General features: G+C 37.8%; 2 protein-coding genes across 4 annotated transcripts; one reads left to right on the top strand and one right to left on the bottom strand.

Moving 5' to 3' along the window:
* Positions 1-3,515: 3,515 nt before the first annotated feature.
* On the bottom strand, positions 3,516-8,267 carry CRIPT (CXXC repeat containing interactor of PDZ3 domain). The gene is made up of 5 exons (XM_057374137.1): positions 8,195-8,267; positions 7,281-7,346; positions 6,823-6,877; positions 6,054-6,157; positions 3,516-3,992 (listed from the first exon to the last, which is right to left on the bottom strand). The coding sequence occupies exons 1-5, from the start codon at positions 8,208-8,210 to the stop codon at positions 3,928-3,930; spliced, it is 306 nt and encodes a 101-aa protein (XP_057230120.1). The 5' UTR covers positions 8,211-8,267; the 3' UTR covers positions 3,516-3,927.
* On the top strand, positions 8,260-24,006 carry PIGF (phosphatidylinositol glycan anchor biosynthesis class F). Of its 3 annotated transcripts, none has more exons than XM_057374131.1 (6): positions 8,260-8,306; positions 8,496-8,743; positions 10,366-10,457; positions 11,128-11,244; positions 15,725-15,833; positions 23,648-24,006. In XM_057374131.1, the coding sequence occupies exons 2-6, from the start codon at positions 8,516-8,518 to the stop codon at positions 23,759-23,761; spliced, it is 660 nt and encodes a 219-aa protein (XP_057230114.1). In that variant the 5' UTR covers positions 8,260-8,306; positions 8,496-8,515; the 3' UTR covers positions 23,762-24,006. The 3 variants fall into 3 exon arrangements, with proteins under 3 accessions (XP_057230114.1, XP_057230115.1, XP_057230113.1); XM_057374132.1 differs by lacking the exon at positions 23,648-24,006 and adding an exon at positions 16,550-20,024 and having other exon boundaries at positions 8,271-8,342; XM_057374130.1 differs by having other exon boundaries at positions 8,274-8,342.
* Positions 24,007-24,016: the final 10 nt, after the last annotated feature.

Here is a 24,016-nt window from a genome sequence, read left to right as displayed (position 1 = left end):
TGACTCGCTATTTATCACAAATGAAGGCATTAAGGCAAAAAACCAAGTGTCAGTAGGGTCTTCCTGAACCATGTAACAAAGTAATCTTTACTAGCAATACACACATGGAGAGTACTTCACCCATCTCTTTTTTCAGTTTCTTGGAAAGATTTCAAATTCTTCCAGGTTTCTTCAACACAGCTTTTCCTGTTGCCCTAAGTGCAAGAAGTAAGCACTCCTTGTCAACAGAGCACTTACATTTTCTGCATTAGCCAGACACGTTCTGCAAAATGAACTACGGCCCCTCCCATAAAAGTTGATAAAAAACAGTTCCTGATGAATTTCAGATAACTTCTTCCATAAAAGCACACATCTGAGAGRAAGACAAACAGTTCGAAACCAAATGGCCTTCATATGAGGCACATCTGTAAGCCCCACRAAAAGAAACACTTGGCTCTGTTATTTGTAAGGGCTGCCATCAAGCTTTCTCATATTGTCCAACCAGTTCTGCTGATTGGGAGCAAAAATACTTTTACTTAAGAGCAAGCCTCASGTGTGATGCAGCAATGTATTCATTGTCTCATGATATTCAAGGTGAGTTTTCCTGTCACCACTATTCCCTTTCGGACCTGGCCATGTTTATTTTCTAAATCAGTGATCTGGTAAGAAACACTTAAGCAAAGGAAGTTATGCTCATGATCCCATGCTGAACCAGTGCTCAACTGAGTATCAAGCAATGGGTAAGTCAGTGTCTGGGGTGTAACATCCACAAGTAAGTCTTAATACTTTGGAACAATATTGCCAGATGATCATTCTTGGATGGTCCCTTCTCCAGCTTCTGCAGCAGGAAGACCAGGGTTAAAAAAAMCAAAACAGGGGGAAGAATCTGAGATGAGAACACCCTGACACAACAAGGACCATTCAACAGTTCCTCTTTAATTTTCATCTGATTGGCTTCTCCAGTCACAATAACATTAAGTAGCTAATCTGTTCTCTTAATAATTTGCACTGAAATACTTAGTTCAGTAATAGCTCTGGCCAATGAATATACAAGAACATCAAGGACAGTATAAGAATTCAGCAGTACTGAGGAAAATAAAATTCTAATCCTACTAAATTTGGCAGCACAAATCTCTTATGTAACCTTTGATTTAGAGGACAGGCTGATCATCTGGGAATACTACCRTGTTCTTCTCAGCACATTAAACAAAATTGGCAACTTTCCATTACAGATTTTCTTTTGTTTTTCACTGAATAATGTCTCAGGAAAGACATCCCATGCTTACAAAACATTTTTAGCATCAACAATATGCTTTTATATGACAATTCAATTATTCTGAAGGTGTATATAAGTTTAATGGCTACCCTTAAGCGCTCCTTTGCCAAGGCTGCCTTGAACTGTGGCACATCTCTGAGGTTCAGGAGATGAATGGCTTGTGATCTAAATTTAAAGCAGTGAGACTTCAAAATAATGCTTGGAAAATGAGTTTTTCTCAAACATGTTGACYGTTATATCAGCAAATTTTACAGATCTTGGGAACTGAAACTCTCACGAGGCTAAGGAGCTTTGTGAGTTAAGAGATAAAAGATCCTGAGTACATACAAACCACTAGAAAAACAAATTTGTATCCACCATCAAAAAAAAAAGTCCACCAAACCAAAACCTATCGTTCTTTTACAACAAAAATATATTCTAACATGCAAAAGCAGAAGCCCATTAACAGGACAAAAATGTATAAAAGCTCAATTCACAAAATAATTATGAACAAAGCATCATATTATTTAAATTACTGTTGCTCTTCAATCAGTTACAAAATGATGTAAGAGTTCATCCAGTGCCAATATTTATAGTGCAGCAAACATTCAATTCATACCAATTCATTTAGTAATTATGATACCATGCTTTTGAAATATAGATACTGGCCAGTACTAGAAAGACAAGAAGTTTTATTCACAGAAAGCAAAAATCAATCAATTATGTAGTGTATACCCATAAAGGGTGAAGAGTTCAGGGATTATTGGAGAATCTGACACCTGAAATTGTCACACACTCTGCTGGCAAGACTTGCAGCAAAACTTGAAGCCAATTACAGACGTTTTCTTTTCCCCCATACAGAAGATGTATCATAGAGATCTATACTAATGTAGGAATTCYTTGATGTGTTTGGAAACAAGTGGCCACACCAAGCTATCACCAGCTAGCTAATCCATGYACCTCCATTCAATTGTTACAGTAGGATAAGCTTTTACAATCAAAAGCAACAACTTTTGTCTCTTCTTTTGGGAGCTCAAGCTCATTCCACTATGCTGACAAAACTTTGTAGTAAATACAAAATCCCAAAAATGATTACCCTTTTGGCAACTGCAGGAAGCCAGCACATTTGAACAAGAAACTTTGGTGATGAATTCTCAACAATGGATAGTTAAGGATGACAGGAAATGTCAATCCTCTTTAGAGGGTTACTTGCAGCACAACTACAGCATGGCAGGAAGGCAACAGCAAAGAGGATAATTGTATGCCCAGTATTCTTCATTTTGCCCTACAGAAAGAACAGCARTTTTGAAAAGAGCTGAAAAGCAGGCAGCCTGCTTTGATCTTTCAAATTTGACATGTATGTAATTACATCATCGAATTCAAGAGCCAGTTTCAAATTAAGTATTTAAAAGCCAGACTAACTTGAAAAATTATAAGACTGAGACATTTATAATTAATGCTCGTAATTTTATTGCCTTGGGCCACAGGCCACCCCATGACATMTGTAAAGTCTGCTTGGAGGCTAATAGCTGATCAGGCTGAATACCTGTACTGGTTTTGGATGGGGTTTTCTTCACAGTGTCTTGTTGGGACTGTGCTCTGGATTTGTGATGAACACAGAGTTGATAAAAAACAGAGATGTTTTTGTTGTTGCTGAGCAGGGCTTACACAAAGCCAAGGCCTTTTCTGCCTTTTGAACTGCCAGAATGGCAAGGAAGTTGGGGCTGCCTGAGAGGTTGGGAGGAGAGACAGCCAGGACAAYGACCCCARCTGACCAAAGGGATATTTCCAGACCATAYCACATCATGCTCAGTGTATAAAGGGGGAGGAAGAAGGAGGAAGTGGGGGGACATTTGGACTGATGGTGTTTGTCTGCCCAAGAAACYGCAATGGGTGATGGGGTCCTGCTCTCCTGGAGATGGCTGAACACCTGCCTGCCCAGGGRAAGCAGTGAATTAATTCTTTATTTTGCTTTCCCCTTATAAATTGTCTTTATCCTACTAGTTTTCAAGGTTTTACCCTTCTGATTCTCTCCCCAGTCCTGATGGTRGGGAAGTGAGTGAGCAGCTCCATGGGGCTCGGTTGCTGGCTGGGGCTAAACCACAACAATGCCAAAGAAAGAAATGGCAGGGCACACACTAGATTTCAGAAGCTTAACAATTCGTGATTTAACCAACCATACTGTAGGCAGAAACAAAATAWAACAGGACAATTGCATTAAAATCTGAAGAGCAAGGACACAAYAGTTTGAGATGAGAATAATTATAAATACTTAAAGGCATAGAACTAAATGAAGATACTTTATGAGGTGATGCAAACTCATATTTTATACATCTATAAAACACAAGCATGAGATAAGCAGAAGACTTGTGACAGGCAAAAAAAAAGTATTCATCTCAAAGATCTGTATTATGATGGTATCATAGTCTCAACCTATTCACTAGGATCTTCTCATTCSCTTTGAACTGTATCAGTTGCTGAAAACTATTATCTTTAAATACCAGTTAATATTAGTGCTAAAACAACAATAATCAATATTATGTACATTTTAGGCAAATAATCAGGTTGTCTTTACCTTTCATTACAAGTAAATGTACTATCTTCTAGAAAGTAATATTCACAAATTRTTTTAGAGAAAAGTTACTGTACAAAGACACAGAGGCTAAAGTTCATAAAAAGACTAGTCAATACAATTAGACAGARGTTTGCTTGTAGTTCTTCGTATCCAAGACCTTCTTGCCACACATTGAGCAGATGCCTATAAGCACACAAAAAGTRTGTAAATTACTTTAAATCATTAAAATCTTTCTTCAAAAACACAGTTGCTATGTTTTTGTAAGGACCTTTTTCAAAAAATTGTTCAAACGAGCTCCCATTAGCCCTCTATCTGCATTTTCCCAACAGATATTCCAAACATAGAAGTAATAACTCCTAATATAAAATCAGTATTTGCAGCATGTGTAATACTTCCCCTTAAGAAAAYAAGCTATTTGGAGAGCATTATGATTCACAACACTGCCTGAAGTCTGTAATTTGCTGGAATGCCTGAAGARACCCAGGAAAGGCTCACATCTGACAAACAGGTAAAAATGGTGTACTGTTAACCGTTTTAAGTCCTGTAGCCAAATGAGTCCCAACATGCACAGAAAGCAGCAGGGCTAAGAAAACACAATCACCAACAAACTGACTGCTAAATGGGACATTARCAGGTTGAGAATTGAGAAAGTTCAGAATACATTTTCATAGAAMTAAGATATTTATAGAGCAAGAGTGACAAACAATGACCACCAAGAACACTTGAGAGTTGAAGGGAACACCAATGTCCCAAAGGACTTTGTCCTAAACTCTAAGAGTTTCAAGTCAAAAGACTAAAGCAGCAAAATGTTCACAAGTTTGGCAGAGAGGTGGATTGTCTCAATCTTTCCCTCTCCCTCCAAAGCAGAAAGGTGCTAAACCTTTTATCTGGTAAGACTACATCTCATTTTACACAACCATTCACCWGCAGACAAAAAATGTCAAGTGCCATCTACTCCTGCTCTCTCCTAATCATATGCTTTCATATACTGACATCATGACTGGACACATACCTACCAGTCCAGCAGGAATGAGACCAACAGGGAACATGCCACATGRTTTACTTTGGAGACCAAAATTCAGCCCACTAAATACTGACTTCAGGTCTAAACTGAGGAGTAAGTAACTTGAGATTGCCTCTCAGAGATATGCAACAGTTGAAGCACAGRGCTATATGACTGCATTTACTTCAAGCAACATGCCCCAATGACATCTTTGATGGTCAGAGCTAGAACCTAAAGCACTTAGTATTTAATCTGATGAAGAAGGTAAGTTCAGCCTAGAAGGATACACAAGCAGACAAAGATCCAATCCTGAAGCCCATCCAAGCCAGCCATAAATTTAAAAGAGAATGAAATTCTACCACATGTGATTCAGGCAGCCATCTGGTGAGCACCTAGCAGGCAACATTCCTGCAGCAAGCTGCTAAGCCACTGATCCAGTGACATAGCACAGATTTCTTGAAYGATTAATTTCATAAACAAAACTCACTACTGGTTAGCTGTAGCTGTATATCTAGAAATCAGTTCACTTCATGTGCTGTAAGATTCCTTAGCACTAAATCATATAACTGAGTTCATGATGCTTCTGTCCCATTCAGGAATTTTAGATTCAGCTATTGTAAAAGGAGGAGAGGAGAGAAGGGAGCAGAAAAAGGTCTGCAACAAGCCATTGAGTTTTACAAAATCTGGAGGTTTTTAAATTAAGGAAAATCAAACTTGTTAGATGACAGTTCTCTATGGAATTGCCAAGATTAGGCTCAGTTATTTTTCCAAATCTACTGTTCAGACACCAGAAACATTTTAAAAGAAACAGAATTACAGAACGACACAGGTTTAAAAGAATCTCCAYCAATCTCTAGTTCTGCTCCACTCAAAACATAACCAACTTGGGTAAGGCTGGCTCAGGACTTCTTCAAGTCATGCTCTGAATACCTCCTGTAAAGATTCCACAACCTCTGACGGTACCTGTTATTAGAATATTTGATCACTCCCACACTCTAAAATTGCTTTCCTTGTATGTAATTAGAATTTTCCATATTCTAACCTGTGTACACTATTTCTTATTCTATTACTGTGCACTTCAGAAGCATCTGACTCCATGTTCCCTGTGCCTTCCTATCAGTAGTTGAAAATAGCAATTAAATCTCATCTTAGCCTTCTCTTCATAATTACAAATTCAAGTGTTCTACTTCCGCTCTGGTTTCAAGCCAAACAGGGGTATTTTGGCAYTCAGTGAAACTCACCTTTTTTATAGGCACATCCTTGACAATAGTGGGATCCTGGCTGATGGACAGAACTCTTACAAATCCGACATATTGCAAATTTGTTCTTTCCATAAGGATCAAACCTGGGGAAAAAACAAAGTATTTTATTTACACACCTTGAAATAAAGTACTTCTTCTGCCTCGTCCTAAAAAATCTAAGCCAGAGGGCACAGTCAGAAACTCCAGCAAAAACTGTAATTAAAAAACTAGAAATACAAGAWTTATTTCTTACAGGCTGCACAAAGTATGCAGAAAAGCTCCTACTTTCCCCATTAAGAGACACGTCTTCCATCACAGACAAAAACTTCACAAAAGCAGAACTAAAATGTATTTTTTTTATTAAGATAYTACATGACTGTGACCTTAAACAACTTCCAGCAGCATCTTGCCCCCTGGGACAACAGAATGTACCTCAGACATGAAGGAAATGCTCAAGAGATTATTCTGGCAATATTAGCACAAAAAATACACATTCTCAGTTTCTCTCCTATAGAAACATCAAATCCTAGCAATTCCAGTGAGAATTGCAAAAAAATATTTGCCCACATTCCATGACTGAGCAGAAGGCACCCATGAAATATGTATGGATGCATTTTTACTGACTAATCAATTAACCATAATCCCCACAATTATTATTTATTAAGTGTATTTTGGACAAGTTTTGAGTTGTTGCCTAGGTATGCAGGAAACAGGCCTCAGCTAGTCTGCTACCTGATATTTATAGCCAGAATTAATATTAAATACTAACCTTGCCTTCTTTGAGGTCAATGCCTTGTTTTCATTTAATTTGCGACCGCCACTTTCTACAAAAAGAAAATCCATAACCAAATAAATTTCCCTGTTCCAAGCATACTTTAAAAAGTTTAGTTTAGAACTTTAACATATATGCAAATAAAGTCACAAAGAGAGATCAAACATAAATCATAGCACTAGAGGATAAGACAACAGAACACTTCATACTCCATTTAAATATTCTGTGTATTGTCCTTCCATACAGAAAGGGTAAGAAAAACCCCACCAAAACAGACAAGTTCAATACTGAGGAGTTCTGGGCAAATAAATTCCTAATGTATTAAATCAGCATGGGAGGAAAACTACAYGAATTAATATTAAACCTGATTAGTAATGTAAAGTTTTGGTCTTAAGATGGTAACATAGCTCAGGTGCCCAATGGCAAAACCAAGTTTTTAAACCTTCTGAGGTTACCTGTAGTGTTTCTTGCACCATCTTTCCATGTATCGGGAGTGATCACTGTTCCAAGTTTCTTCTCACCTACATAAGGAAACATTACAAAGGAAAAAAATTCAGAAGCACTGAGTCAATGAGGTTGGAAAAGACCGCTGAGATCATCGAGTCCAACCCGTGATCACCACCATGTAACTGACCATGGCACTGAGTGCCACATCCCGGCTTCCCTTAAACACCTCCAGGGATGGTGACTCCACCACCTCCCCAGGCAGCCCATTCCAATGTCTAATCACCCTGTCTAGAAAGAAATCCTAAATTCTTCCAAATGTCCAACGTGAACATTCCCTGCCCAGCTTAAAACTATGTCCTCTGGTCCTGCCACTTGTTGCCTGGGAGAAGAGACTGACCCTCGCCTGGCTACAGCCTCYTTTCGCGGAGTTGTAGGGAAATTAGGCCATCCCTGAGCCTCCTCCTCTCCAGACTAAACAACCCCAGCACCCTCGGCGGCTCCTCATCACACCTTGTGCTCCAGAGGCTTCCCTAGTTTCGCTGCCCTTCTCTGGATCTCCTCTAGCACCTCAGTGTCTTTCGTGYAGTGAGGGGCCGAGAACTGAACACAGCACTCGAGACGCGGCCCCACCAGAGCCGAGTTCAGGGGCAAGATCACCTCCCTCGTCATGCTGCCCACGCTATTGCTGATATAGGACAGAATAATTTAAACTATGCGCATCCATACGCTCCACAGGCRATGCTCAGGGGACAATGACAGCTCACACAAGGCCCTTCCGGGAACCGCCACCCGCGGCCCGCCCTGAGCAGCCCGGGATCCGCGGCAGCCGCTCAGCTCGGGGCAGCCCGGGACCCCCGCGGACAAGGCTGGACAGGGCCGGGCCCGGCGGGTCGGCCACAGCCCCCTGTACCCCCGTACTCACACTTGTCGCACACCATGGCGTCCCCTCCACCGCCGCTTCCGGCACCGCCCCGGAAGTGCCCTCAGCCGGGCCCCGCCCCCTTCCGCTGCCGGGCGGCGCCGCGCGCTCCGTGGTAAGATGCGCGAGCGGCCCCTGCGGCCCGCGCCGGGTTTGTTCTTTCAAACGAATTCTATTTTCCTGCCCCAAAAATCCTCACTTTCGCTTTCAGCTCTGGGCTCAGAGCTCTGCCCTGCGCGTCGCGGCTGGGGAAGATGCTGTGCTGCCGCGCGTGGGTGACGGGGCGGCGCTCGGTGTCTTGCAGGTGCCGCTGGCCCGGGCACCATGAGAGAGGCGGAGATCAGGAGGCTCCTGGCTGCCAACCTGCTCTGCGCCCTGTCCATCATCCTCACCGCCCTTGTCCCGRCTTTCTTCCTGGACGGATTCAGCGTTCTGGGGACGCACCTCACCTGGCTGTGTGTTTGTTCTGTTTGTGTTGCTACCCTTAATATAATCTTGCACTTAGTCCTTAAACCGAGTCAGTCTWCTAAGAGAAGTTCCTTTGCTCACAAGGTAAGATTTTTTTTAATTCTTAAATTGCTACCAGACAATACGGAGGGGGAAGCAAATTCTCTGAAATAGTCARATGAGAAAGAAGGCAATTTTTGGTGGTGAATTCTCATTTTCCATGAGTCAGCTGAGTGAAGCACCTTTTGAAACAATTTTTTTGGTATTGTAGTGCTGTTAAACTTCCTCKRCCTGTAAATAACCTGTTCAGGTGARTGGTTCTATGCCTTCATTTTTCTTGTCAATGCAATATTGTTTCTATGCCAAGAATTTGCATGATGGCAAAAACTGACAAAATTATATGGCACAGAACTCGTTTTGTAGTCCAGGTCTAATTCATTTTCCTGATAAGTGGATATGCCAAGAAGAAACCTCATCACACGTTTGTCTTGTATAGTTGTAAGTTTGTAATAACTTTAAAGGAAAAGAAATATTTTTTTTGAATCTGAGACATAAGAGAGAGACTTACATTTAAAGAATTAAAAAAATTAGAAAAGTATTAGAATGGCTACATTTCCTTGTATGATGAAATTTGCATAGAGGAGAATCTAAAGTTGGGAGAAACTTTTTGTAGTTACAGTTTGCGTAGGGATCATTAAAGGTATGAATCCCAATGAAGTACTTTWGATCAGAGTGATTTTGGAGCAGCACACAACTTGCCCAGCAGTGGGGGAACACCCCAGAGTTTTGAAGTCAGGTGGATAGTCTTGCACTCCTGACTTGCTGAGTCAGACAAGATGTAGTGCTCCAAGTGGTTCTTAAGCATTTAAGCGATCATCCCTGAGWGCAGTATCTTTGTATCCCTGAGAGCAGAAGCTTTGCAAAGCTTCTGTCTAGTTTTACTGACTGAGGAGGATGTGAAATGCACAAAGCCATGATGGAAAATAAGTTTTTTAACCATCTGCGATTTAAAAATGAAGCACACTTCATGTTCTAGGTGAGATTTCATCCCAGCCTAGCATAAGGAATAAATATAGAAAAATAAGGGTTCAAGGGAAGTTATGGATTTGCATTGCTGACCTGATCAGAGCAGACCTAAGCAGAACTGTTTATCGAGTGTGTTTGCTTCTACATGATATAGTGAGTACCCAGAAACTGTTAAGTTCATAGAAAATTGTGTTTTGCAGACATATAGAAAGTTACGGATATTTCTCAAATGTGTTCAGAATTTACAATACCAACTTCGAAATGTTTTAGTTAATGTAATTTTGATTCTCTGTGTTGCAGATTTTTTTATATTGTATGTTTTCTTGCTTTTAAATATTTTTTTCACCTTTTGTGAGAGTTGCCTTTTAATGAATGGACATGACAGATGTAAAACAGAAATGTAAAAATATCCAATAAAATTACTTCTGTTTGTCTTGTCATTTCTGGTTATATTTTTTGTATGTTTGCCCTGTTTAATGGGATGCATGAAAAAAGTTTAGATGGAGTGTGATCTTTCAAAATTAATTATTTAAAGTATTGATAAATAGAAAACTGTTTTGAAATGTGCCATGCTATTATATTGTGCTGTAGCTGAAATGAAAAAAGTAGTTAGAGTACAATGCTGTTGATAAGATATAGACTGTGTAGGTTACTTGTGTTGTTTTGAAACATTATTCTGATATTTCATTGCTCTTTTTTAGATATCCAGATTTCTAAAATGCTGTATATACTTTTTCATGTCTTGCATACTATTTCATGCGATTATTGTTCTTTATGGAGCACCTCTCATAGAGTAAGTCAAAAGACCCTCTCTTTCTCTAAACATTCTAAGGGGCAGCTCTCCTTGCAAATGTTGGTGTAAGATCTTGTGTATTTTCTGGTACAYTGGAATTTAAGGGATGAGCTCCTAGCTGGGGGAAGAGGAATGGCTGTTTTAGCTTTCTCTTGTTGGGTTTTTTTTGTTTTCTTGTCCAGGTTTTTTTTGGAAGCCAGTTCTTAMACAAGATTTCTGTAAATAAAAATCGTGAGACAGTTACAAACAACTTCTTTTACTTTAATATTGATGTTAAACATACAGGCACAAACATTTTTAAAGTTTCATTTAGTCATTTTCCCCATAAGATTCTAAACCACACAGCTTGCATATCTTTCATCCTTTTGATGTCAGTGTTTTAATTTTTATGAAAGTTTAAAAAAATATGTATGAAACAACCTGATTGCTTAAAATGTTTTTTAGAAATGTTACAGGGATTATTGGGGATTTCAAAAAATTACATTTCACTTGAGATAACAGCAGAACTCTTTCTAGCTTCTTTTGCTATTCTGCAGAGTAAGAAGAAAATGTTTTGTTCTCTACATGACATTTAAGAAGGCACACATACTTTCAGAAGTTTTCTTAGAGGGGTCTTCTTCTTCCTAAGTCTTGGAACTCTTAGAAAATGTAATATTCTTTTTTTTTGTAGGTCAGTGACTGAGACATTTTTGTTTGCAGTTCTTCTCTCTACRTTTACTACTTTACAGTGCTTGTGTTTGCTGGGACCAAACGTACAAGCGTGGATACGGGTATTTAGTAAAAATGGGTAAGTTCTAATCAAAAGTTTCTGATATTCCCTGAATAGAAATGGGCASAATTGATGTCAACAATATATAATAATTTTTTTTGTAATGAAAAGGAAACTTCCTGAATGATGAGTAGTTTTTTGTGTTTCTGATTACAGACATGTGAAATCTTTTTTTACAAAGAAAGATTTATTTGAAGATATTGACTGGAATTTTTGGTGTCCAGATGCTAAATCTCACTTTATACGTGTTTGTAGGAAGTAAAGTTTCCAAACTGTGCTGGAGTAAAAACATTGTACAGTTCCATATGATGGTTGTCAAATAAAGAGTAGCCCTGACCCTGAGCTGTGCATGGAGAATCATGAATGTGATCCAAAAGTACTACTTTTGGATWCAACTTTTAAAGMAGGAACAGGAMGCCAAAACAAGCACTGTTTTAARCTTRAATATAATATTGAAAATTAYWCATAGCTTAYTGTGTTCTTAAGTATGTAATCTTAMCCCATGTTCTTTTTCCAGTTTCAAAGGAAGTTGTTTTCAGTGTCAGAGTTTTCAAGCATTAATTTTTTCAAGAGTACCTTTAAAGTAAAACGAGCCTTTTAACTGCATTTTCACCTCCTGTGACAGCCATGGCATTAGCATGTATCACGAATAATGTATTTTTCAGAAGATTTCCATTTCTTCTGCCTTTTTTCATACCATAAATAATTGCATTGTCGAAAGACTGGGACACTGAAACATAAAGAGGCTTCACATATGCTTGAGATTGAATAAGATTTTAGTATTCACACCCTTTTAATAGTTTGTAAGGGTGTAGTCTCATCTCAAAAGAAGTKAAAAGTATTATGCTGCTGACCTGAGGAATTATTTTTGCTTTGCACTCCTGTAGAGAAGGACAAGTCTAGTCTTTAATACTAGTTTCAGGTATTGAATTTTGGKTTATCTCAGTTCTCAACTTACTGAAAAATACCTTGAGTCCTTATTCAAGCCATTTACTCTTGGGGTTTTTCAGTGGAAGGGTTCAATAGATTGTAATAAAAGCAAGGAGTTGTTAGCCAATATAAATCATTGCTGATTCACTTAGYCATCTGTGGAGGTTTTGCAACTGGAAATAATAGCTGAATTGAAGTWACAGATGTTGGACGATATCAGTCTGTCTTCGTGCCAGGTAGATTTTTGAATGCCTGTCAATTTCTTTCTTTCCCAGTCTAGATCTTTTGATCTAGACTGAATGCTATTTTAGCACAAKTATTGCATAGGAAACAGTTGTCTTGTTTTGATACTTTTGCTATGAGGACTTATATGTACTTCTTACTAGTCAGCTATGTGACATTATCTGAGTAACGTATCTATTATTAATGTTTGTTTACTTTGAATGAAAATAGACTAAAAGGAAATCATGCAGCAAATATTTTATGGATTGTAGCAAGCTGCTAATTTAAAAATAATCCTKTGTTTTTTCATTTGATCTCATGAAATTGGAGCATTTTAGGTCTGAGCATGAAATAAGTGTAGACAGGGTGTATTAAAAGGTTGTCTCCAACTTTACCATGTGGTATGAGGTGGGACTGATTAAATGGAAGAAAAGGATGAGCAGATAAAATAACAGAGCTGCTTGCCTTGAAAGTAGACTTAAGGGAATTGAATTGCACTGGAACAGTAAGCTTGAAATTCTGATTAGGCGTGTAGCCTAGTATAAAAGAGGAATGTGTTCTAAAAGTACCTGAGTGCAGTTTAGACTTAAGTAACCTTAAGCCTCTGTGCACATAGAATGCATGAGAAAAGTAAATGCATGTATTCTACATCACAAACCCTTCCATTCTTAGCAGGCTGTAAATAGGGCTCTTTTYATTAATTCTGCATTTGGAAAGGGGTGGGCCCATGGAACCAGCGTCTCTGGACTTGTTACTCTGAYATCTAGAGTTGTGACTGAAGTCAGTGTCATGACCTTGATCATATGCTGTCATGTGCATCTGTGAGCAGTTAGAGGGGAGTAAAAACTATAGAAAGGGTTATCAGCATTAGTGGAAGCACGTGGCTGTTAGTGTAACATAGCTGAAATAGCCTCCTGCATAAAAGACTCTTAAGAAATCAGTTCTCAATTGCTGATTTTTTTTAACTTTTTTTTCCCTCCTTTTGGAGACTCTTTATTTCAAATCATTGCTCTGAGAAATTATGTTGAATTTTCTGGTGTAATGGCAATTATAAGGTGTCACCAGGGTAGAAAACAGATTTTATTTGGATAGTGCCAAAAATAGTATAAAAGCATGACATTAGGGCTCCTTCCAGTTTTCATTATGCCTGTTTTATCTCTTTGTTTATGAACTACATACCCTTAGAGACTTGAAATGTCCCTTGTAAATGCAGGCATCTTCACACATCAAGGGCTGCTTAGCATTTAGTCCTGCTGCAGCCAAGAATTTCAAATCTTATCTAGGAAGGAGTAGATTATTTTATGTCAGCTAACCTCTTAATTCAAACCTTATTTAATACTGAACTGAATGCATTGTATTATTTTTAAAGGGTTTTAATAATTGTTTTAGGCTTCAAAAGACCTTCTGCCACTGGTGTTCATTTACTATTTTAAACATTGCTAGTTTTGTCTGTGGAATTATCTTAGTTTAAAAGAAACCTGGAAAATGCAAATGAGAAGTTTGTATGGGGGTTTAAAGAATACCTATTAAAATTCCAATAGGAGTCATTCCATGAAGAAAAGTGACTAATTGAAACACTGCTCCTTCAGGATAATGCTGGAGGACAAGTCAAGTTGTCTTTGAGTAGCCAGTCTATGCTGCAGAGTGGTTCAATTAGCAGCTGAAATAGTTGCCAAACTGCCAATGGCTGTTTTTCACTTGGGCACTGTGCCTTGCTAATTCTGTTGTTTTGCTTTTGGACTCAGTCTGATATCTCCATATGGTACAGCAGTCTCTGGTGAATCTGCTACAGACAGAAGATGACTTATGAGGTATAACTGTACCTCARTCAGTCCTTGGTGCATTCTGTTGTCTCTTTCACTGCTTTAAGGCTGTAGTGAATGTTCTCTTCCTTGTTCTGCCTAACAGCTCTCTGCTCAATTATTCAGCTTCTAATATTCACAAGAAATAAAAATAATAGAAATAAAATAAAAAAATAGAAATAGAATAAAAGAAAAAATAATTCACAAGAATTTTCTGTGTGCAGACTCCTAAACACTTTTGCATTTACATCAGGACTTTCCAAGAAAAAAATCACAAACTGGTACTATTGTGAACTGGAGAATTCTAAGTTAAAGAGATTGTGTTATTGTAGAAGAAACAGTTCTGCTCAAAATGTCAGCCTTGCACTGTCAGTACTGTAGTCTGCAAGAACTTTTTTTGCAAACATTGAAAAATGTTTGCTTTAAACTTATGAGCTGTTTGGTCAATAACCAATTCAGCAGTATGTGCTCAGAAGTGAAGTCAGACATTTTAGACTCCTCAAAACCAAGTGTTCATGTCATGCAACCTAAACAGCACTTAAAAAGTTCAGAGTTTACTATGCATCTAATTTTTGAGCCATAAAAATGCACATACTTTTTTGTCTGTTAGCTGAAGCTAGCTGTGTGTTTATAATCTGAGATGTAGCAAACTTAAAACTCAGATCTCCTGCTGTACTGATTTGGAGCAGGGTTTCCARCCTGGTTCTCCTGTCTTGGATCTGTGCCCTACTGTGTTCTGAACTKCTGTGGCTCTTGGTTCTTAGTTGGTACCAAGTACCCAAATGTTCATGGCCTGAGCAAAGTAGTGCAATCAGTTGGTACATTGATGATAGTAAGTGTTCATCTAATAACAGAAATCCTGCTTTTCTAAACCTTATAAAGTCAGTAGTGATAGAAGGCTATAAACTGAGAGTAATTTAACATCTCTTACAGACAGTATTTGCCATGACTAGCAGTGCAAGTGTTCTTAAGTGTGGGAAAAATTAATGCTTCAGCCAGCATACTTGAACTTATACAATGTGTACTTACACCAACTTGCAATGTTTCTTTTTGGTTGATGGAATTGTTTTGAAATATTCTCATAGTGTCTTACATTTTAAATTTCAAATTGTTGTAGTCATYAAAAGTGCCTACACCACAGAGTCCTTTGTGACTCCGCTTGTGCTTTTCTGTACAATCCCACAGTACCCTTTCATGTCCACCTCTCCCTGCAATGCACACAGTTACCATTGAGATAGATTTATATGCTCAGTCTAGCAGTGTTTCAAGCTCAATAGGAGTATTTCYAGGTAAAATAAATAGGCTTTTGCAGTCAACATCTCAAGAAARAAAAAGATCTGAAAGTGTGGTGTGAAAAGATTGTAATTATAGCTAAAATATGCAGCTTACATTTTACTTATAGTTTGTATGTTTTGGGAGAAACCTGCATGGTATTTATCAAATATATGAATTTTTACATGTGTTCATAGCCTCAAAAATCTTGGGATTTTTGTTCTGCCATGGTAGCTTCTGCTGCTGTTGAAAACTTGTAACATGTTTTACAGAGCTATGTCCATCTGGGAAAGCAGTCTACAGATTACTACTGTGTGCAGTATACTTGGAGCTTGGTTTGGAGCATTTCCTATCCCTCTTGATTGGGATCGGCCTTGGCAGGTTAGTATGTACAAATGTAAAAAATATTCATTTTCTGGAGATGCACGCTACACAAAATTGCTCTGAAGCTGTATAGGTATATTGGACTAAGTGATAAAGTGTTCCTACAAAGTTATGCCAGACTTTTAAAAAAACTCACTGGAAGCATCTGTGCTTATGGTGTAAGGAAGTAAAATGCATTATTTTGACTTCCAGTTTCAACAGCTTCTCTGTTACAGACTTGTGAGTGTCTGTGGCATGCAAATTTTATATTGAAATAGAGCTCTAAGGATTTGGACAGGAAGAATTTAGACAAGCTGGAGGAGAAATTTGAAATAATGAAGATGGCTTCAAGTTTGCCTTCAGTCTAGTAGCTTTTATCGTTCATGGGTATGGAACCCAGGCAAGATCTGAAAAAAAAATTGTAGATCTTACTGTGGATTTAGAACTAATCAGAACCCAATCAAAACCAAATTACTTCTAGACATCTGCATGAGTAAAGTATTAAGCTGCCATGCTTCTGACATCAGCTGTTTCTCGTATTAGCCTAAAAACAGAGAGCTTGAGGATTACAATTTTGGATTTACCCTTTTTCTGTCCAAAAATGGACTCAAGTGAAACAGCTTAGTCTTTGAACTCAAGACCAGCTTTTGAGRTAAAAAGAGGTTTCATTAATGATTGTTTTCCTTTTTGTATTTTAACCTTTGTGCTGTAAACATTTTTTTTAAAATCTGTAGTGGAAATGGTTCTGCCTTAAAGCAGAAAATGTGGTTTAAATCTTACTACTTGGGCGAGACAAAAGTGGTATTCAAGCAAAAAGTTAAGCACTGTGTCCTGAATGAGCATATTTTCCACTTAATCAGGATTTTAGCTTTTGATCAAATCTGGTCTACACTTCAAACTTGGACAGTTTGAGAATGTCTACAGTCAACTTTTAAATTGACAAATCATTCAGACAGGGGAGAACGTAAAGCTGCTTTTGTGAAGTCTGGTTTAATTCATAGAAACGGCTTCAAATAAAAATGGTCTGTAGTCACTCAGCTGAAGCAAACAAGACTGAGGGGAGTACTGAGAATGTTGGAATCCGAGTAGACGATTAAATAAAGCTGTCTGCACTATTCTGTAAGATACTTGTCTGAATTGTCACRCTTATACCTATGGCAGTTCTGCTGTCAGTTTGCTGCTTTGTGTCCTTCAAAAAAAAAAACATTGGTTTCATCGTTTTGCCAATCTGTGTTCCTGCCCTTGGCTGTCTGCATTGGGACTAGCATATTTTCCTGCAATGTTAATAGAAGAACTGAAAAATTACCTGGTAGTCATTCCTTTACCTGGATCTTACCTAGTCAGAAAATCAGATGTCAGTGTCCTCTGTACCTTTCACTAAAATACGTTTTTACTTCGAAGTGCTTCAGGGTTCTGTGGAGTAAATCTGATGATGAATTTCATTACAAGAGTTCCAATTCATATGCTGATAGTTAAAGCCCAAATGCTACTTCATCCTGAGTTATTTACAAACCAAAGGAAACATACTGCTTCTTTATACATACCTCTTGTGACATGCAACGAAGTAAGATAAATACAGATGTCTCACAAAATCTTCACTTTATTTGCCATGTTTACGTTCGAAAAATATTGTATACAGGGGGTATTCAGATTAGTGTGCCTCTCTRTCCTTAAAAATAATAATGTTAATTGCATTTTTTAAGCATACAACTTTTATGCTAAGTAAATATTACTTAACAGGAACAGAATATTGTTTCAGAAATAAACTTAACATTATCTGAATAATGTTTGAGAATGGAAATGAAAAATATATAAAGTATTTCTGTTAGAAGTACAAAATATATTGCTGAAAGTCACTTTGTGTCCTGATGATTTATTGTTTTTCATTATTCTGTTGTTGTTTATAAAGAAACTTTTAAACATGCCATGTTACTCCTCTACTAGCTTTAACAAAAATTTTTTAACTATGCARAACAGTTGGTAAGGGACACCTAGTCTGTTTTTCTTGGTTGTAGGTCTGCAGAATTCAACCTCAGATAAGGGTAAAGATAATTGTCTTACAGGAATGCAGGTTAGGTGCTACAATAGTTACATTTCTGTATTAAAAACAAAAAAACCCAAACCAACAAACTTTCCAAGACTTGTTCTGCCAGGCATGTTTCAGTTAGACTGGTAGATTAATTTTACCAGTGTTTTGAGATTGCTATCTAATTTTTCAGCACTTTTAAAAATTGTTTGCAACACTTAATTGTGATCATTTAAACAAGGCTATGCTAGACAATTTAAAGAGTTGTACATCCATCTCCAGTTGCCCATAGCCCTCTGAAGGAAGCATGATGGTTATATACAGGTTACAGTTAACTAGGACAGTTCTACAAATAAATAGTAAATAACTTCCTTTGTTACAGTTGCTTATTTTTTCCAGATTGCCTTTTTCAAGTTGATGGTGTACTTTTAATAACCACATGTAATTAGGATCCTGGCTTCACAKGTCACTGAGAAGTGACACCATCAGTGAAACAGAAGGGCATGATTTAGGAGTTACTAGATGCATCCTTTCTCYACTCAGCCTGAGGTAATTTAGTTGCAGAACAAGACGGTATAGTTAAAGACCACAACTTTATCAACACACTTTGTATGTGGTGGAACTGTTATTCCAGAAATGGCATTTGCCACTGACAACAACTGGATTTTGCACAYCGTGGAGTTCCTGGGTTTACTGCATGTTTTGATAACACACTTTTAAAACATGTCTCTGGGTTTGTTGTATATGCCTGCCCACCCATACAATTTTGGTGTATTTTGTAGCGTAATTTTGATCTGCAGTACCTGTTACTAGTGGTAAAAAGTGACTTTGAAACAATATTCTGCTTACAGTGTTATCATTAGGTAGAAGTAAAATTGCTGTATTCCTACTTCATAGTGAATACTGCAAACATAATAGGTAGTGCTGATATAACTCACCTGAGTTGACTGGCTGCTATGTAGTTTAGCCAATATGACTGCAAATATTAGCCTTAGATAYGTCTCAGACATTTGTAGCCTGAAAAATAATCTGGAGAATCTTGGGTACAGTTCTTGGTGCTTACTCAAGTAAGTTGAAATAGGACTATAAACTTTCACACTACTTTGTTTCTTCTTAACACAGTTCAGAGAGTTTCCTTCTTGTATTTCTTTTTGGATCTAGTACCTACTATGAAAATTTTATTATAAAAGAATTGCTTAATGTGAGAAAGAGGGATAATACACAGTTGGAGTTGTTTTAAACAGAGGTAGGAGCTTGTTCCACTTTAGTGTGGTTATCATTGTTTATTTAATAATGTGTTTTCTCAGTGTAAACCTTATTTATGAGATCAAAGGCAGTTATGCTTGCTGTAACTTTAGAACACAAATCCATGAAACCAACTTCTAGTTACAAATGCCAGAAAAAAACCTCACACTTTCTTCTAAGTGTGTGCTTGTCAACACACACATTCTGTACAGTGTGATAAGACACTTGTAGTTAACATGTGCATGCAACCAAAATAGATTAAAGGCATGTACTGAAGTTTTAAAGACAGTACAAACTAAACAATCAGGAATTTAAGGCTTGTTAGAAACAGGGAGGGAAAATAATTGTGCTCGTTTATTCAGTTTTAAAATGAAACAAAAATTATTACATAGCCTTCTAATTGACAGTCAGAAATGGGTCTTTTGAAACACTAAGCATACAAAATACTGTGTTTAGGAATATGAGAAAAGCACTCTTAAATTTACTAAAAAKAAAAATAAGTACAGTAGATTGCCCCACTGTATTTGCATTTGTATAATGAGAGTTCCAGCAGGCAGCTGCTTGCTTCATAATATCTTAAAAACCTTCATGTTGCTTCTCTGGTCTATGGGAATCTGACCTTTATGTTCTTGTCAATGTCTATATAATCCCCGTTGCATAGGATGCAAGTTACAACCTTGTAGTARGTGACAAAACTGTCATGCAGTCAGAATTCTGGTTTAACTAGCTACATGCACAGTCCAGCAGAGCTAGATACCTTGCTGGGATCCTGCAGCATGCTCTGCTTTCCATGCAATATGCTAAGCATTCTCGCATCATAGAATCWTAGGTGTTCTAAAGAGCGCTGAGGAAACTAGCACATTTGTCTCCTGAAAGGTTAGCAATTCCTGTTTTGAGTCATTATTCTTAAAATGAGTTCTAATATATACTAAAAACCTTGCAGTTCTGCAGTGTCTATTTAGCTAGCCTACAGAAGTCCTAACACTGCTGCCAGATGAAAAGGCAAAAAGAAAATTTAAACAAATAGCAGAAGTCAGAATCATTCTGGCTCGTGCTCTGTCCCATTAAATGCTAATTTTGTTCTTGTTAAGATTTGTTTTTTCCAAGCTGCTGTTCAGGTTCCTACASATAGTTAAAATTACTCTTTTATCATGCATTTGATATGTAAACTGATTCTTCTCATATTAGGCTGTAAGAATGGTAGCTGATGCTTCCCAGCTGCTGAGACAGATMAGGCAGTTCATGACAATTTCATGAAAAATGTTCTGTTCTATCTCTTATACTCCCCACACTTTTCTCTCCRCATCAGCCTTTTTTCCCTTCAGCAAAAATGCAGCTAGGCCATTGGCCTAACATCTTATTCCCCTGCTGCTGACCCAGCCCAGCCATGTCATCAGTGCTGGGGTAGGATGTGTCAACTTCCTCAAGGCAGAAGGGAACATGAAGTAAGAGGAACTGAGCTGAAAAGTTCTCAGGCGATGAGAGAGAGGTGTGTATTGTAAGTTGCATATTCAAGCAAGCAGAATGGAATCTCTTGGAACAGGCAGACAGATATTTGCTGCTTAGATTTTTATCACTTACAGGCAGTTCATACCAAGTCAAGGACGCTAAACCAAGTTTGAGATAACATGAAAGACAGGGCAAAARCAGGCCAATCGAGTAAGTCAAAGTCATTTTAAAAAGTCCAAAAGAAAGCAATTTGGTCTCAGAAAAATGAGGCCAGCAGCTAGTACAAAATACAGCAACCCACTTCCACAGAAAGAAGCAACCCATTTTCATAGTCAAAAAGCATATGAAAGTGTTATTATTTTAGTGCAGCTGATGTGCTTAAGAGATGTATCTTAATCTGTCTTTGATAMCTTGCTGCTTTAGATACACCCATGGGTGCCTCAGGCTATATGTAGCCTAAAAGCCACCGGTCAAGAATAAAAGGTGCCAAACTGGTATTGTTACCTGTTTGTTAGGGGGTTTTGCCCTGTCTTGAGGGTTAGAGGAACTGGCACAAGGACAGCAATGCTYTTAAGTCCAGGCTTTTAACTGCTGTGCTTAGGGAGTTTTCAAAACRCCAATCAGACTGCCTTCAGAACTGCTTTGGGCTGTCCAAGCAGCAAAAGAAGAAAAAGTGCCTGGCCTAGTACCCCTCTGTTCCATGTCACTAGAAGCATGAGGTGGTGTCTCTTTCTGTCTTATTCATAGACAGGGAGATGGGAGTGTTTATGGTTTCTTCCACTTGTTCCTATCTTTGCCACATGCTCTTTGTGAGTGTTCAGAGGTCAGAGACTCACCTGTAGCAACAGAACCTGAAACTTTTGTAAGGTAACACTGATTTTTAAAAAGCAAAGCAAAAATTGAATGTTTTAGAAGACATACAGAGGAATAATTAACATTAAAAATTACACAGCTATTGAAAAACCACGTCCCAAGTTRCAGTTCAGTCAGGTGAAGGAGGCTACAAAAATCATCAGAGACCTTTTTAATCATACCAATAATCAACCACTRTACACAAAATAGCACAATATACAGGGTCATTGGGTCATCAGGGATATTCACTCTACTTTTGGGAATATGATCARTTCAGAGTCCATGACCTACCTATACTTCTGAAAAGCAAATAGGCAACTACAAATTCACCTAATGTAGGTAAAAATTTAATGAAGGGATTGATCATTGATCACTCAGCAAATTTGATGTAAAAGCACCTCCGAGTTAAGAAGCCTGTATCCATAGTTTYGTGGAGTGACACTTGATTTCATCAGTGGATAAGAAAGTATAACTTGTGCTCCAGCTGAATGTTACTGAGTGAATGGAAGAGTTTCAGGGACTTTTTTATTGTTTTTGTCCTTTAGACGTGTGTAATATGCAAAATGCTAGAAATAATTACATTTCATTTAAAAGTTGAAATCCACCTGAAGTGTAAGTTTAGCCAAGGCCACAAACTTAAGTGAGTTTGAAATATATGTAGTATCTTACCATGCCAAAGCATCTCAAGGCTTTTTATAGATGATCCACAATACAAATTAATGAATGAAAACAAGCAAATCTTTGGCTTGAGAGGCAACTGCTGAAATACACAGCAACAAAAATAAGCAGCAGAGACAGAATGTATGAAAATGAAAGTATGAAACAAGGTCAATAAAGAGTACCTAAGGCACCTTGTTTAATAGTCATCTTTGCTACACTCCTTAAGACCTCCAAATAACATATAAAGCTGTAAATGCTAAGGAATGTGAAGATGAAACAGCTGAGGAGATTGAAGATGAAAGAGCAGAAGACAAAATACATTACTCTTATTCATAGTTAAAAGTCCCATAATCAAAGGATGTGAATAAAGATATTCTTTTAAGTGATAATGAAGTAAAGAGAAGAATCAGAGCTAGGAAAATGAATTAAAGGAGGAACCAGTACCATTAAGAGTTCATTTGATATGAATTGCAAGTCAAAGTGAAGTAGAAAAGAAGGCTGGAGATTGGGATATTTTCTCTATTGTCTAGTGCATTTCTCAGTCTCAAGTACTGTAGAGGGGGGGAATATCCCCCTGAATTTAAAAAAATAAAAGAATGGAAGAGTCCTGTCTGTAAATGCTTTAGGAATATGTATTGTACAGCAGGAATTGCAAAACTGTCCTTGCAAAAAAAGAAAAATTTAAAGGAGAATTTTGAAGTGGCATGGGAATTCTGTTTATTCTACAACAAATATTTTAAYCACTAACTTAGTTACTGAGACTTTCATCAAATGCAGTATGCAGGGGACTGGTAATATAAGCTACATCTGATGACAGACTGGTTWAGTCTTGGTTTGGCCACTCCTCCCTGCAAATCAATACCAATTTTAAGAAAAAGGGCAGGGGAGAATTACATTGCTACTCTGGCTCAGTACAAGATGGTTTGTTCAAGTAAGTCGGCTCTATTGAGCTGGCTCCCTGTTCTTATGTGAGAAAATAAAGCTTATAATTAAAGCTCTCTTTGACATAACTGGCTTACTATGAGTTCAGTGATCTGGGTACAAGATTTCAGTCAGTTTTCAAATTTATGTTCCCTCCCTACTTCAGCCAGAGGGGATTTTATCCTTTTACCTACTTTTCAATAAAAAAAGCCAACAAACATCTATCCATCTCAGTCTCTGGCCTTATTTGAATACTAGTTCATCTATACACACCTGAAAGTTTCAAAACYCCATGAGAGATTGAAAGGAAAAATTACTTAGAAATCTGTAGGTATCCAAATGTATGCAGCAGAGTAGGAAGTTAGGGTCAGCTGAATGCTTTGGGGGATATAAATACTTCTTAGGGTTTTTTTTCACACAGTTTTTGGACTATCAAACTAAAGTCTGCAATAGCCAGAAGCTTGCTTACATTTTAATGCATAATTATTAAAAACTGTACAACAGCATTTAGTGTTCATGAAGATGATTGTTACGCTTTTGGCATTTTTAGGAAAGCATGTCAAGCTTTAAAGTAGAATAAGACCACTGTCTTTCAGTACCTAGACTTTGTGCTCATGAAGTACAAAAAACCACAGATATCTTCCTCATTGTCTGCTTTTACCTTGTGGTCTCCCCTCAGGTATGGCCCATTTCCTGTTCCCTCGGAGCTACCTTTGGCTATATGGCTGGTCTGATTATTGCACCTCTGTGGATACACTGGAACCGGAAGCAGCTTACATACAAAAGCAGATAACTGGAGCAAAGAGAGACAAGGTATTTCTTTGTGCAGATTCCATACAGACTGTGCAAAAGTTGGGTTTTTTAAGATATATATATATATATATATATATAGTCAAAGCAGAAGACTGTCCAAATTCAGTTAGAGTATTTCAGGCCAAGCATCTCCACTCAATAAAATCGCACAGATGCCATTTCAGCATGGTGCAGTTTTTGCTTCCTCTAGTGTAACCCTGAGAGACTGTACCTTCCAGTCTGAATAAAATATTTG

Source organism: Malurus melanocephalus, unplaced genomic scaffold (assembly GCF_030028575.1).
Source record: "Malurus melanocephalus ecotype Western Australia unplaced genomic scaffold, MMel_1.1 scaffold_217, whole genome shotgun sequence".
Lineage (NCBI taxonomy): Eukaryota > Metazoa > Chordata > Aves > Passeriformes > Maluridae > Malurus > Malurus melanocephalus.
Note: the sequence above shows the minus strand (reverse complement) of the source record. Positions and strands in the feature narration are given on the sequence as shown.